The following is a 16482-nucleotide window of genomic DNA, read 5'->3' as shown; positions in this document are numbered from 1 at the left end:
ACCCAGGGATCAGACCCACATCTCCTGCATCTTTTGCAATGGAGGCAGATTCTTTACTGCTGAGCCATTCATTTTTATAAAAATTACCAAATCACCATCAGAAGGTTCAAACAAGAGTAAATAAAAAAATTAAATAAGCACATAAAAATTATTTTTTTTCTCTTAGATAATAAAAATGTAAATTAGAGCAACTTTAAATTTAAACTAGAGCAATTTTAAATTTATATTAGATAAATTGTGGCAAGAATACACAGAACTATGCAAAAAAAGATCTCTATGACCCAGAAAACCGCGATGGTGTGATCACTCATCTAGAGCCAGACATCCTGGAATGCTAAGTCAAGTGAGCCTTAGGAAGCATCACTACGAACAAAGTTAGTGGAGGTGTGGAATTCAAGTTCAGCTATTTCAAATCCTAAAAGATGATGCTGTGAAAGTGCTGCACTCAAAATGCCAGCAAATTTGGAAAACTCAGCAGTGGCCACAGGACGGAAAAGGTCAGTTTTCATTCCAACCTCCAAAGAAGACAATGCCAAAGCACGTTCAAACTACTGCACAATTGCACTCATTTCACACACTAGCAAAATAATGCTCAAAATTCTCCAAGCTAGGCTTCAACAGTACATGAATTGTGAACTTCCAGATGGTCAAGCTGAATTTAGAAAAGGCAGAGAAACCAGAGATCAAATTGCCAACATCCATTGGATCATAGAAAAAGCAAGAGAATTCCAGAAAAACATCTATTTTTGCTTTATTGACTACGCCAAAGCCTTTGACTACCTAGATCACAAAAAACTGTGGAAAATTCTTCAAGAGATGGGAATACCAGACCACCTGACCTGCCTCCTGAGAAATCTGCATGCAGGTCAAGAAGTAACAGTTAGAACTGGACATGGAACAACAGACTGGTTCCAAATAGGGAAGGAGTATGTCAAGGCGGTATACTGTCACCCTGCTTTTTTAACTTATATGCAGAGTACATCATGAGAAACTCTGGGCTGGATGAAGCACAAGCTGGAATCAAGACTGCTGGGGAAAATATCAATAATGTCAGATATACAGATGACACCACCCTTATGGCAGAAAGTGAAGAAGTACTAAAGAGCCTCTTGATGAAAGTAAAAGAGGAGAGTGAAAAAGTTGGCTTAAAACTCAACATTCAGAAAACTAAGATCATGGCATCCAGTCCCATCACTTCATGACAAATAGATGGGGATACAATGGAAACAGTGAGAGACTATTTTTCTGGGCTCCAAAATCACTACAGATGGTGACTGCAGCCATGAAATTAAAAGACGCTTACTCCTTGGAGGAAAAGTTTGACCAACCTAGACAGCATATTAAAAAGCAGCGACATTACTTTACCAACAAAGTTCCATCTAGTCAAAGCTATGGTTTTTCCATTAGTCATGTATGGATGTGAGTTTGGACAATAAAGAAAGCTGAGAACTGAAGAATCGATGCTTTTGAACTGTGGTGTTGGAGAAGACTCTTGGGAGTCTCTTGAACTGAAAGGAGATCCAACCTGTCAATCCTAAAGGAGATCAGTCCTGAATATTCATTGGAAGGACTGTTGCTGAAGAGGAAACTCCAATACTTTGGCCACCTGATGCGAAGAACTGACTCATTGGAGAAGACCCTGATGCTGGGAAAGACTGAAGGTGGGAGAAAGGGACGACAGAGGATGAGATGGTTGGATAGAATCACCGACGCAATGGACATTAGTTTGAGTAGGCTCAGGAGTTGGTGATGGACCGGGAAGCCTGGTGTGCTGCAGTCCATGGGGTTGCAAAAAGTCAGACACGACTAAGCAATTTACCTTAACTGAACTGAACTATATAATAATGGTTAGATATGATGTGGTATGTTGTGGCAATACTGATATACCCACACTGCTAATAATCTGATACATTTGTGGAAAACAGTATATGTGGTTCTTTGAAAAGATTAACAAAACTGACAAACTTTAGCCTAACTAACCAAGGGAACAAAAAAGTCAATACTCAAAGTACTAAAAGCTAGAATGAAAGAAGGATATTACTATCTTAGCAAGCAGTTTATAAGAGAATACTATAAACAAGACTCTGCCAATTAATTTGATAATCTAAATGAAATGAACAAATTCCTAGAAAGCCACAAACTACCAAAACTGAGTCAAGGAAAAATAAAAAGTCTGAATAGAACTATAACAAGTAAAGAAACTAAAACAATAACAAAAAAAATCCTCCCACAAAGAAAAAAATCCTTGAATACAAAGCTTCATTGGTAAACATCATCAAATATTTAAAGACTGTTTCATTAAAACTTCATAAATTTTGCCAAAAAATGAAAGAGGAGCAAACACTTGCTAAATATATATATATATGAGCCCCATATAACCCTGATAGCAAAACTAGACAAATACACTACAAGGAAATAAGAATATACAAAAAATAATTCCTTAGGAATATAGATCCTCACAACAAACTACCAAACCTAGTCTAGAGGCATGTTAAAAGAATTTATACATCATGTCCAAGTGAGTAGTCCAGAAATATTTCAACACGTAAAAATCAAGCAGTGCAATATAGATACTAATATTAATAAAAGGAAGAAACCAACACATTTCAATAGATGCAGAAAAAATTTTAACAAAGTTTAAACTGACTCTTGATTTAAAAAAAAAAAACACTCAACAAAACAGTAAGAGTAGAAAACTTGCTCAACATGATTTTTTTACCTTGTAAAAAATCCATACCTAACATAAGATATTACAGTAATGAATGAAGTTTCTTTCCCCTAAGACCAGGAAAAAGACAATCGTATCTATACTCTTCCAGTTTTATTCAACACTGTTCTGCAGGTTTGAGTGAGTCATTAGGAAAGAAAGTGAAATAAAAAGCATACAAGATACAATAAAAGCATCAAAAAAAATATTTAGGAATAAAATTAACAAAATAAGTGCAAGGCTCATTTGGCTTAAGTTTCACTAGAATCTACAAAACAGTGAAAAAAATAAATATCTAAAATAATCAAAAAATACCTTGCATTAGTGGATTCTAAGACATAATTTTTTGAAGACATCAAAACTCTTCAAAATGATCTACTGGTTCAATGCAACTTCTATCAAATTTCAATAGCCCTTTCTCCCCAGAAATTCTCAAACTGACCCTAATATTAACATGGAAATGCAAGGGACCCAGTTTAGTTGAATTAATCTGGAAAAAGAGCAAACTTGGAGGGATCATACTTCCTGATTTCAAAAATTACTACAAATCTATAATAATCAGCCAGTGTGGTATTGTCATAAAGACAAACATGTAGCTCAATGGAATAGAATTGAGATTCCTGATATAAACCCATAGTTACAGTCAGTTGATTTTTACAAGCATGCCAAGACTATTCAGTGAGGAAAGAACAGTCAGTTTTCAACAGTCAGTACTGGGTAAATGAATACAAAAGAATGAATTTTGACTCCTACCTCAAACCATGTACAAAAATTAACTCAAAATGGATTATAAACTTAACTACAAAACTATAACTCTTATAAGAAAACAGAGGTGTGAATATATGTGAAAAGGAGGAGTAAATATATGTTACCTTGGATATGACATCAAAGGAACAATTTAAAAATTTATATATATCATGGAAATAAAAATTTTGTGCTGCAAAGGGCACTATCAAGAAAGTGAAAACATTAACTGAATCACTTTGCTGTACACCTGAAACACTATAAATCAACTACATCTCAATTTTTAAAAATTCATATAAAAACTCCAAAAAAGGAAAGTGAAAACACAACCCTCACTACAAGCAAAAACACTTGTAAATCATGTATCTAATAAAAGTCTAGCTTCTAAAAAATATAAAGAATTAGTATGACTCAACAGTAGAAAATACTAACAACCCAATTTAAAAATGGGCAAAAGATATAGAGGTTTTCTCCAAAGAAGATACACAAATGGCAGCAGAGATATTTAAAGATCCTCATCATTAATTATTAGAGAAATGCAAATCAAAACCACAAAAAGATGCAATTTCACACCCACTAAGATTGCTCTAATAAAGCTTTTAAAAAACTAACAGAATAACAAGTGTAGACAAGGGGTAGAAAAACAGGAATCCTCATATATTGCTGTTTGGAGTGTAAAATATTGCAGCTGCTTTGGGGAAAAAAATTGGCAATTACTCAGAAGGCCAAACATCAAGTTACCAAATGACCCAATTCTATCCAGTGCAAACAGAAGTGAAAACAGATGTCCATATAAAAAACTTGCACTTCAGTATTCATAACATTATTCATAACAGCCCCAAAGTGGAAATAATTCAAATACCCATCTACTGATGAATTTATAAAACAATATGTGGAATATTCATACAACGGAATATTATTCAGACACAAAAAAGAATCTCGACATAATTCTAATTTAAAAGAAGAAAAACAAAGCCAACTATTTCACCCATTCATTTATATGAACTCTCCGAAACAGCCTCCCATCCCTCCACACCACACCCCCACCCACCAATTAAGTCCCTACTGTGAAAGCAATTCTGTTACCTCTGAAATCCTGATTAAACCTCAGGAGAAAGGCCATCAAGCTTTAAGATTGACAGGTAGCACCCAGTGTGCCCCTGAATCCCATAGGCGGAGCAGCCCTGCCTCTCGACGTTATCGCGGTATCTTGAGAAATCTCGGCTGGACGCTGCGGGCAATCATGGCCGAGCAGGTGCTGCTCCAGGAATTGTCCCGGAAGTTGTGCAGCAGCGATGCCTTCCTTCAGGCCTCTGCGTTTGCACATCTCCGCCGCACCCTGCCTGGGGTGCTGGTGTCGGCAAACACTCCTTTGGGCCAGACTGAAAGTGGTCACACAAACCCTTGGGAAGGACTGGCCGCCCACCCCTGTGGGACCTCAGGTCGGCGGTGAGGCCAAAGAACGCTGACAGGCCTTCACGACAAATATGGGGGCGCAGGCCACCTGGGGCTGCTAGAAGATGCGGCCCCGCTTCTGTTGCAGCGGACACCGTGGATGCCACTGAACAGTTGCTCCTGACACCGGGTCCATGAACCCGGGCTGGCAGTAGGCAGGCGGCGTACAGGCGGGCAATGGGAGTGATCTGTATGGCAGCCCTGGTTACAAGGACCTCAAAGCGCATGTCCCGCACGTTCTCCTGGCGCAGCTCCTCCCGGGACACCAGTCAACACGCCAGACTTGATCTCCTTAAGGGACCGCACACTCTTGGTGATGTTCTTGAGGATGTCAGGCTGGTGCTGGCGGCCCCAAGCACCAGATTTTACGATTCTCGGCCACATCCCACTCGAACTTCTCTGTCAGGTAGCGAGTGGCTGCTTGGGCTCCTGGTGGCCGACACCTCTCTCTTGATGTCCACTCTCAGGCCATCGGGGAAGGACAACACTTTTATATGCAGCCGGTTGTGCCTGTCGCAGTTCTTGAATAGGCAAAGTGCATTTGACTCTTTCACCCGACGACTTCACAGGACCAGTTGACCTGGTTGGATTTCTAGATAGAGGCTGCAGGTTCGGTCCTCGAAGCAGATCACCGGGTGCGGATCAACTGCACCCGCAAAGGCGTGTTCCCTGACTCCTCCATGATGCATCACCCTTCGAGATCCAACTTGGCCTGCGGCTTCGGCTGCTCCTCCTGCCCGGCTTGGAGGGGTCAGCTGGGCTCTTGGATTACACAGCGAGCCTGACCATGGGCCGTACACTGAACTTCACCACGCACGTGTAGTGGGCACGCTCAAAGGAGGTTATGCTGCCTGGCTTCACCAGGAATTAGTCAACACCCACCAGGCCCACGATGTTCCCACAAGGCAAGTAAATATGTGGTTGCCAGGGACTGGGTGGAGGGGGAATAGAGAGTGGCAGCTCTATAATGGTATAGGGGTGCTTTCGGGGTTATGAAAGTATACTGGGATTATAATGGCAAAAAGGGGCTTCCCAGGTGGCGCTAGTGCTAAAGAACCTGCCTGCCAATGCAGGAGATTTATGAGATGCAGATTCGATCCCTGGGCGGGGAAGATCCCCCGGAGAAGGAAATGGCAACCCGTGCCAGTATGCTTGCCTGGAGAATTCCGTGGACAGAGGAGCCTGAAGAGCTGCAGTCCATGGACTCACAAAGAGTGGACACTACTGAAGCAACATAGAATGCAGTGGTTGCAAAACCTTGTGATTATACTGAAAACACCAAATTGAAAGGAAGAGATGAATTTTTATGGTAGTGTGTGAATTATAACTCCGTTTTAAAGTTAAATTCAAAATTACTTTTAACAGCACCAAACAAAGCTACATGCTGAGAGAATCTGTGTATGCTGAGTCAATCTTCATATGAGTTTGATTTGACATCCAGTTCTTTTTATTATGGTTCCCTGGTGGCTCAGACGGTAAAGCGTCTGTCTACAATGCTGGAGACACGGGTTCAATCCCTGGGTCAGGAAGATCCCCTGGAGAAGGAAATGGCAACCCACTCCAGTATTCTTGCCTGGAAAATCCCATGGACCGGGGAGGCTGGTAGGCTACAGTCCATGGGGTCGCCAAGAGTCAGACACGACTGAGTGACTTCACGTTCACTTTCTAGTATGTCTATGATGTGTGTGTTAGTCACTTAGTCGGTCTCTTTGCGACCCTATGGACTGTAGCCCACCATGCCCTTCTGTTCATGGATTCTCCACGCAAGAGTACTGGAGTGCATTGCTATTTCCTTCTCCAGGGGATCTTCCTGACCCGGGAATTGAACACAGGTCTCCTGCATTGCAGGCAGATTCTTTACAATCTGAGCTATAGGGAAGTCTATGCTAGGTCAAGGGAAATTTGTAGCTTTAAGTAATTATAAAAGAAAAAAAAATGCTGAAAATTAGTGATTTAGGCATCCAAATTAAGAATATGTGGGAAAAACAAACCCAAAGAAAGTAGAAGTTAGATAACGGGGAGTAATATCTGAAATTAACAGAAAGTGGTCCAGCAGCAACAAGAAAAAAAAAAAAAAAAAAAAACAGATAATTTAAAAGGTGAGAAATTACCACTTTGAAAAATTTAACAGCAATAAATACATCTGGTGAAATTGATCAAAACAAAAGTGAAGAAATAAATACAGTATTATGAATGAAAAGGAGGAATATTGCATACAAAGTATATAAAGATAAAACATTATTAATAATATTGTATCAATACATGTAAAGTTTAACCAAGTAAACTTTTAAAGGAAAAATAATAATTTTTCAATAGCGAATTAAGAATAAAGAGACTAAATATAAATAGACCTGTAACTAATAATTTATATCAATAATTTAATATCTCCACAAAAATTAAGACATAAGTTCAGCCAAACATTCAAGGAAAGTGACATTGAATATTTTCTTTCAGAGAATAAAAAATGAAATATTCTTCAATTGTGAGATTAATGAACACCTTTCTACTAAAACCAGATAGAAACAACATAAGAAAACTTAGGAGCCAATGTTACTTAAGACCATATATGGAAAAATCCTAAACAAATGACTATCAGATCAAATCTATTAAGACAATAAATAAGTTAAATTTGTCCCAGGAATGAAAAGTTTAACAATTGAAAATTCACTTATGTAACTCATTAAATTTAGAGATTACAGAAAAAAATTAATTGTAAAACACTGTACATAGATGTAGAAAAAAACATTCAGAAAATTTAGTACCTGTTTACTGAACTTTTTTTTACATAAAAAAAATTTTTTACATAAAAAATGCTTTCTAAAAATCATATTTAGTAGTGAAACATTGAAAGTCTCATCTCAAAAATCAGGAACAGGGAGATAAATAAGCACATTTTTATTGTGTACATTTAACAGAGTAATAAAGGATCTAAACTAAGCAATTTTGTTATTGTTTAGTCACTTAGTCATGTCCAACTCTTTTGCAGCCCCATGGACTATAGCCCACCTGTCTCCTCTATCTATAGTATTTTCCAGGCAAGAATATTGGAGTGGGTTACCATTTCCTTCTCCAGGAATTTTAAGTTACACACAAGTAGTACCATGTGGCTGGAAAGAACACAGACCAAGGATACCAAAGTAAAACCACAGAATCTTTTTCTATCAGAAAGGACTTCAACGATTATCTGTATGTATCTGAGATATAACAACACTGATTAAAAAAACTAGCAATTCCAAAAATGCTTCCTGAATGATAAACAATAGAAGAAAGTAAAAATCTGAACTCATTATTTTCAGGTGATCTAATATTAGTGAATTAATGATGGTTAAAATAATGAGATCAAATATATAAAACTATATAACATATGTATATTAACATATTTACATATAATACATGAAACTAAATGTGATTGAAAGGGATTAGAGGACACAGGGTTCTGTTTCTTAGTGTTCATTATGAATGCACAGATACTCGATTTTCAGTGTTCTTTGTCCTTTACATATATGTTACAGATATTCTTACAAGTATGAAATATTCCTTTCATACTTGAAAGGTATATTCAACATAGAAAGGTTTCAACATAGAAAGGTGCTGTTCCCTTAAAAAAAATAGTCTCTACTTGTTATGTGGAAAATATACATTATGAAAAACAATAGAAAAACATAGAAAAACTAAAGCAATATCAGCACCTTAACACAAATAAGTAAGTGATGCTGTCATGAAAAGCACTTTTGTTTCGTGAAAATATTGCCTGAGAATCCCAATATTATAGATGGTAAGTTTGTAAAAATATGCTTTTAATTGTAATAGAAGTTATTATCCCAGAGCTCACTCTTTGCAAAGATGAGTCATGTGAAAATTCTGTTGGTCAACATGTTTAAGATATGGCTATGACTGTACAGAACATTTGGAAAGTTTAATAATTTGTTTCATTTTTATTTCAACTGAGCACAAAATAATAATGCAATTTGCTATGCTTATTTATAGTATAATAAGAATTTTGATATAACCACAGTAGTTTCAGGGTGATTGACACAACATAAGGAAAGGTTTTATTGTTGATGTGAAGAAAAAAGTATTATTATGTTGAGTATCATCTGGTAGAAGTTAATAAATAAGACCTGACATTGTGTTTTTGTGATGTTAATAACAAGCCATTTCAAAGGTTGGTACATAATTAGGTTCAATATATCATCCAGAAATATTAAGACTTTTAGGCTTAAAAGGTTAAAATTTGCTAAGACTAGTAAGTTTCTATAGTTTGAACATGATCATCTCAGTGCTTTGCTTGGTAAGCTGAACGTTCTCTATAGTAGTAGTTGTCTTACAAAGAGGATGGGGAGAGCTTAACGATGGTATGACGCCAGAGATAGAAATTAAGTGATAATCACTATTTGTGCCATTATTCCAATATTGGATCAATGTCATTTAAATACAAATATCCTGAACTTGCTAAGGATATCTTCCATTTCAAAAGACAACTTACTAATCATGTTATTTTCCATAGAGCCAACTAGATATATTTCCATATCATATGCATTTGCTGGAATAACCTATATCAAAGAACACTTACACTCCACTATACAGTGCCGTGTGTGTGTGTGTTTCTGACTGCGTGTATTTCTCAATTGCATAGACAAAAAGTAGATGCCCAGTCATGTTTTAACAAGACTTTCTCCTAATGTACCACACACAAGAGCATTTGCCTGTAAACAAGTTTGGACTATTCACTTTCTGTTCCATTACAAAATAAAGAATCTTTGTCAGGTTATTCAAAGGGAAGTCACTAACTCAGCTCTGTAAAGTCTTGGAACAAACTATAATTTTTTAATTAACATTATAATTAACCCCAAAACTTTCAATAGTTCTTTTCAAACATTTAACCATGAGATAGGCACAAGTATAATTTCATTTTCCTATCTCTTTCCAAATTGTATCATTGGGAAAATTGTTTTATGTGAGCAGCCTGGTCCATTTTGGTAATCTGAGGGTGAGGTCATTTTCCAGAAATGAACATTTTTAGCTTCAACTTCACTATACAAACTCTGTGAAAATGATATAACATCATTTTTTTCAAATAATATTGACGGAATGAATAAAGAGCTAAAAACCAGAGTTACTGATATATTCTGAATGTAAATGTGGTGATGAACACTAAAATCCTATACCAGGTTCCTAGTCCTACATTGAAATCCACTGTGCAATACCTCAATGATGTTTGGAATTACTAAATGACTGTTTTCTTTTATAGCCCAAATAAGATGGTAGTGTTTTGATTCCAATAACAGCCCCACTAAATTTTCTCCTTTCAGTACTACCTTCCTTTTCAATGTGATTTTAAACACCTATCACTAAGAAGTGGAGTCTAATCTGTTGTCCCTTGACTCTAGGCTGGTCCTGTGACTTGCTTTAGCAGATAACATGTAGCAGAAATGAGCCAGTTCTGTGCCTTGGCCTTGTGAGCTTCTATTCCCCCTCTTAAGCCGTGAGGTCAGGCTCCTGTAGGAATATGAGAGATAGAGAGTTGCAGGGCTAAGTCAGCCTGGTTTTCCCAGCAACGACCTAGGTGTGGAAAAGCCGCCCAAATGAGCAAGATCTGTCTTGGTGCTTGGCTGGCCTGTGGCTTACTGCAGATGCATGAGTGAGCAGTCTGGCCCCACTGGAGGACCACCCAGTACATGTGAGCTAAAATGAATGTTTATGACGCTCTGTGTGCCTGCATTTTTGTGGTTGATTGTTACATGGCCTTAGGGCAGCAATGGATAATTCATATGATGACTATTGTTCCCAGTTACAGTACTCAAGACAAAATTCTATACCAAGGATTCACTGACGTTTTTCTATAAAGATCCAAATAGTAAAAAATTTTGGTTTAGTGGGTCACATGCTGTCTCTGTTGCATATCCCTCTTTGTTTTGGTTCTTTTGTTTCTTTTTACAACCCTTTACAAATGTAAACTATTTCTAGCTTTTGGGCTCTAGGGAAAGGGCTGTGGACCAGATCTGGCTTGTGGACTGTCATTTGCTGACCTCTATTCTGTATCTTGCAAAGACAGTATACTGCTAACATCATGCAGAATAAAAGATGCAGAGGGATTCAGGATGCAAAGTAATGCAATAAAATCTAATACAACTTTTAAAATATAATTATACAAGTATTTTTTTTTCATTTTTAATTTTGTGTGTTTCTTTTCAATGGTGTGCTGGTAAAATTTTAATAACCGGGAAGTACTATCACCATAGCCAATTTCACCCAGTCAATAGAGTATAATTGAGAAGAGATGTGTATACAGTTGGCTCACATGAGCTAGTGAGAGCTGACTCCTGCAGACCGTTATTGTATTACCTACCTATTGTACTGCCTATACCATACTTCAGTAGTAGTTATAAAAGAAATTGATTATAACCTATATGGTTGTTGTTTAGTCACTAAATAGTGTCCAACTCTTGTGCGACCCCATAGACTGTAGCCTGCCAGGCTCCTTTGTCCATGGGATTTTCTAGGCAAGAATAATGGAGAGGGTTGCCGTTTACTTCTCTGGGGGATCTTCGTGAACCAGGGATTGAACCCACATCTCCTGCATTGGCAGGCGAATTCTTTACCTCTAAGCCACCGGGGAAGCCCAGTCCATACAATAAATTTCCCTTAAACTGATTTACTCCTTCTGCTCACCTCATCTTTCTGACCCCAGTAAATTTTGGTTTTATGACCCCCTGGCCTTGGAGAAGATTACTGTCCTTAAAACTGTCTTTCTTCTATGAGTGACCGGAGTTGCATTTATCTATGCAACTTCAGTTTCAAAGAAAATTACCTAAGGATAAACTTACCTTTCTTGGTTTGCTCTCCTCCAATGGGAGGACAGGAAATTATCTTCTTTTCAGGCATGGTTATTTACAGTCATTTGAAACCTAATTAGGAAGAAAAATATTTAAATATCATGAATCAAAATTAGTTTATGTTTAATTTCACTAAAAATTATCAACTCAAGAACTGGTACTATCAGGATATGTATTTAATATTATGTAATGCCTATATAGGGCTTCCCTGGTGGATCAGAGGTTAAAGCGTCTGCCTGCAATGCGGGAGACCTGGGTTCGATCCCTGGTTTGGGAAGATCCCCTGGAGAAGGAAATGGCAACCCACTCCAGTATTCTTGCCTGGAGAATCCCATGGATGGAGGACCCTGTTGGGCTACAGTCCACGGGGTCGCAAAGAATCAGACATGACTGAGCTACTTCACTTTCACTTTAATGCCTATATAATATATCTGCCTGCAATGTGGGAGACCTGGGTTCAATTCCTGGGTTGGGAAGATCCCCTGGAGAAGGGAAAGGCTATCCATTCCAGTATTCTGGCCTAGAGAATTCTATGGAGTATGTAGTCCATGGGTCACAGAGTTGGACACGACTAAGCCACTTTTACTTTCACTTTCTATGCCTATATATAAAAATAAAAACTAAATTATGTTAAAACGCAAGGAAATTAACATTATACTTTTTCCTCTGAGGATTACTATAAATCTATTTGGGAACACCAAATGTAAAAATTATCTTTGAAGAGGCAACTTTGATCCTCTGCTCTGCTAACTTAAATAGACATCTGGCCTGAGTACTAGATAACTTAGCATTCAGCATTGAAGCTGTGGGCTCACAGCCCTTTGGGAATTTTAGAACTTTCATTGTTTCATGATAAAGTTAAACCTTGCTATCATCTTTCCCTGCATTCCTTCAATTCCTTTTTAAAACATTTTGTATTATGGACAAAGTCAAATATATACAAGTGAAAGTGAAAGTCACTCAGTCATGTTCGACTCTTAATGACCCCATGGACTACTCCATGGAATTCTCCAGGCCAGAATACTGGAGTGGGTAGCCTTTCTCTTCTCCAGGGGATCTTCCCAACCCAGGGATTGAACCCACGTCTCCCGCATTGCAGGTGGAGCTGTGCCTCAAGGGAAGCCCCAAAAAGGATAGAGAGAATTACTCATGTAATTTGATCGCAATAATAGCCTCAAAGTCTCATGAGATGAAAATCAATTAAGGTGATTCTTACTCAGCACAAACTCAAAGGGAACCCAGATAACAAAAATCAACAGAAAGGAAAGATCAGAAACTGCTCCAGAGTTACTCTAGATAATGAACTACCAGGGTAAAACACCAGCAGCTATGCTTAACATGCTTATAAACAGAATATCAAATTTTAAAATTTCAGAACTAAAATTATGTAGATTGATACTGCAGATTTGAAATTAAGCCAGTTAGAAATCCATGAACTGCAAGCTGCTGTGTAACTGCGGTTCCAAACTCACTGGTTCAATTTAAAAGCCAATATGACAATACTGAAGAAAGAATTAGTGAAACAAGTTCAGATAAAAAGAAACTATTAGAAAATACAGAAGCAAACGTAAAATGCAATGTGCTCAACCTCCATTTTCAGGAAGATGGAGTGAATGTACTTACCCTTATTCCTTCCCCTACATACAACAATGGACATTATATATAAAATAAACATAAGACTTTAAAAGATGGAGAGAAGAAGGCAGCCTGCTAGGTACCTTGAGATCAGAGGAACAATGAGGTGGTGAGTTTCCAAGATTTTCTCTTTGCCTTATACATCCCAGACTTGAAACTAAAGAAACCAGAAACCCAGATAAGTATGCCAAAGGATACAGACCAAATAAATCGCTGACAAAAACTTGCTCTCTCTAGCCAAGGGACTACCAGGAAAGGGGTAGTATAGCAAAAGGGAATACATTTATATAATAGCCTCTCTATTCCAGCCAAATACCACAGAAAAAACGGGCCCCACAAAGGCAGCATCAGGAGCCAAGGTATTTCCATTCTTGCTAAGTGGTAAGGCAGCACCCCTAGTTTCTTGCTGGGGTGATGTCAGAAGACTCTGATGTCCTGTAGGCATCCAGGACTTCCATCCCTACTGGTTGGAGGCAGCCTGCCCCATCTCAGTATCAACGGCACTCTGTGGGGAGACTGGACATCCACACCTCCTTATAGCACTAACCGGGCACCTCTTCTCTTCCCCAATGGGGTGGCCTCAGAGCAGGCTTAGTAATAAGTCACAACTTTCACTACAATCCAGTACTTAGGAGGACCACACCCTCTCTATGGTGTTAGTGGTGTCCATGTAGGAAGCAGTGACTGGGCATTCCTACCTCTCCCAGTGAGGGAGGTGTCAGAGAAGGTCTAGTTGGAAGCTAGGACCCACAACCTCTTCTTGGCAATAAGAAGTGGAAACTAAAATCTCAATGAGATATCTATACAGCTTATCAGGATGACTGAAACAAACAAACAAAAAAATAGTTGCAACACTAAATCCTGGCAGGAGTGTGGAGAAATTGGGTCATTCTTACACTGCTGGTTAGAGTATGAGATGACATAGCTGCTATGGAAAATAGTTTAGCAGCTCCTTTTAAAACTAAAAATGACTGTCAATATGACCCAGTTAGTTGCACTCTTGAATATATATCCCAGAGAAATAAAAAACATATTTTCACTCAGAAACTTATGCAAGAATATTCTTAGGAGCTTTGTTCATGCTAACCAAAATGCACACTACCCAAATGTCCTTCAGTGGTACATACTGAAAAGTTGTGCACATCTGTAACATGAACACTACCCCACAATAAAAGGGAACAGACTCTCCATACACACAACACCTTGGATGACCCAAGATTAATTATGCTGAGGGAAAAAAAATCTCAGAAAGATGTGTATTGCATGATCCATTTCATTTATGAAATCACATAATTATAGAGATGGAGACAGGATCATCGGTGGGAAGAGGGTGACATCAGGGAATATTGTGATGATGTGCAATTAAATATCTTGATGGTGGGTGGTAGTTGGTGCTTACACAGAGCTACACATGTAATACAATTTCATAGAGCTATATATACACACACAAATAAGTGTATATATTATGGGTAAAATCTGAATAAGTTGTATGGTTTGTGGTTTGATACTGTACTACAGTACCTTATGATGCTAACACTGAGGGGTGGTGGGTGAAGTGGACAGAAAAGCTCCCTGTATATTTCTTTGCAACTTCTTATGAATCTATAATTATCTTTAAATAAAAAACTTACAACAAAAAAAGCTATAAGGAAAAGGAAAAAATGATACCTAGAAAATCCTCATGCTTGTGGAAATTAAGAAATAAAACTACAAATAAACTATAATAGAACATATCACAATGGAACTTAGAAAAAATTTTGAACAATGATCATGAATATAAACATATCACAACATATGGGACGCACCAGAGCAGTGATTGGAGGAGACAGTGTGAAGGTGGGAGGAGGTCTATTTTAAATAGGGTCTTTGGAAAGAAGAAGTCCTCCTTAAGAATTAACTATAATGAATTGGGATTATGTGCCATAACATTTTAGGGAAGAGTCATCCAGGAAGAACTGAAAGAGATCCAAAGCAGGAATAAGCTAAGAATGGCCCAGAAACAGTAATTGTAAATAATTAACTCTAGAACCAGCCTTAATGCAAAAGCAGAAATTAACAACCAAAAGGTCTAGAGCATTCCAGCTGACATTCGTCCAAAGCATCCTATCAGCCGGGGCCTGGCCCCTGCTTCCTGGAACCCTCAGGCTATTTTCACCATGGCAGACTAGCTTGTTAACCTGCCCTTCACGGTTCTTGCCAGAAAGCTGATTGTTAAATTTTCATTAATTTTGCAAGTCAGTTGCGGCCATGTGGTAGTTTGAAAAGCCATGGTGAGTAGATTTACACCATGAAAATCAACAAATGCCACAAATCAGGTCTTGTTTCTGTTTTTGTTTTTGTCTTGAAATGTGGTTGTTAAATATTTATCAATGCACTAGTACCAGAAAACACAGATTCCTAAGAAAACAGGACATAAGCTGCATTATTAGGTAAAATATAAGGCTACTGGAAGAGAGAATGAGACAATTATAGATAAGATTATTGAATTGAGTGGGGTTATCAAAGCTACAATCCACTCAGAAGGAAAGCAATGAATAATTTGTTTCTAGAAATTGAGTCATGAGGAGGAATAGGGTCATAAGAATGGAATGGTAGGTAAAGGAGAATGTTAATTTTAGGCTAAAAAAGTTTAGATATCAATTGTTTCAAATATTATATCTTCTTAAACTATTTCCAGTTTGTCCCTTTTGAAAATATCACCCTCTGCTTCAGGGAGGAAATAGAAGGAATCAGATTTAAATTCTAATTTAATATTACCAAACCCGTAAACCAAGCACATGTGTACCTCGCAGGACCTCCTCCTGGTCTAACAATGCAGGGTATCCCTTGGCTGGCTTGTCCCTACTTGTGCCAGAGCTCACAACACCTCCCTCCTAACTTACCGCTTCCAATTACAATTGTAAAATTCTTGTGCTCTTTTCTTGTGCTCTTTTCTTAAAACAGTTGTTTTTGTTGACATTTGTGAGGCCACACATTTCTTTCTTTTCAGTTCCCTCCCAATCAGTTGAAGTACCTTTCTTTCCGTTGCTCTGATCCCTTATGAAAACCCCTGCATCAGAGCATCCCTTTCAGTCTCTATTTACTATACTACATTTTCCTCTAATA

The 16482-nt window shown here is 38.0% G+C and overlaps 1 protein-coding gene across 1 annotated transcript in view; it reads right to left on the bottom strand.

The window, feature by feature from the left end:
* Positions 1 to 11815, bottom strand: part of CCDC178 (coiled-coil domain containing 178) — a 369825-nt gene extending 358010 nt beyond the window's left edge. The window contains exon 1 of the mRNA XM_043444502.1: positions 11734 to 11815. Within this exon, the coding sequence (XP_043300437.1) occupies positions 11734 to 11791 (58 nt within the window). The 5' untranslated portion in view covers positions 11792 to 11815. The remainder of the gene's footprint in view (positions 1 to 11733) is intronic.
* Positions 11816 to 16482: the final 4667 nt, after the last annotated feature.

The sequence above is a fragment of the Cervus canadensis genome, chromosome 23 (genome assembly GCF_019320065.1).
Source record: "Cervus canadensis isolate Bull #8, Minnesota chromosome 23, ASM1932006v1, whole genome shotgun sequence".
In the NCBI taxonomy this organism is placed as follows: Eukaryota; Metazoa; Chordata; class Mammalia; order Artiodactyla; family Cervidae; genus Cervus; species Cervus canadensis.
Note: the sequence above shows the minus strand (reverse complement) of the source record. Positions and strands in the feature narration are given on the sequence as shown.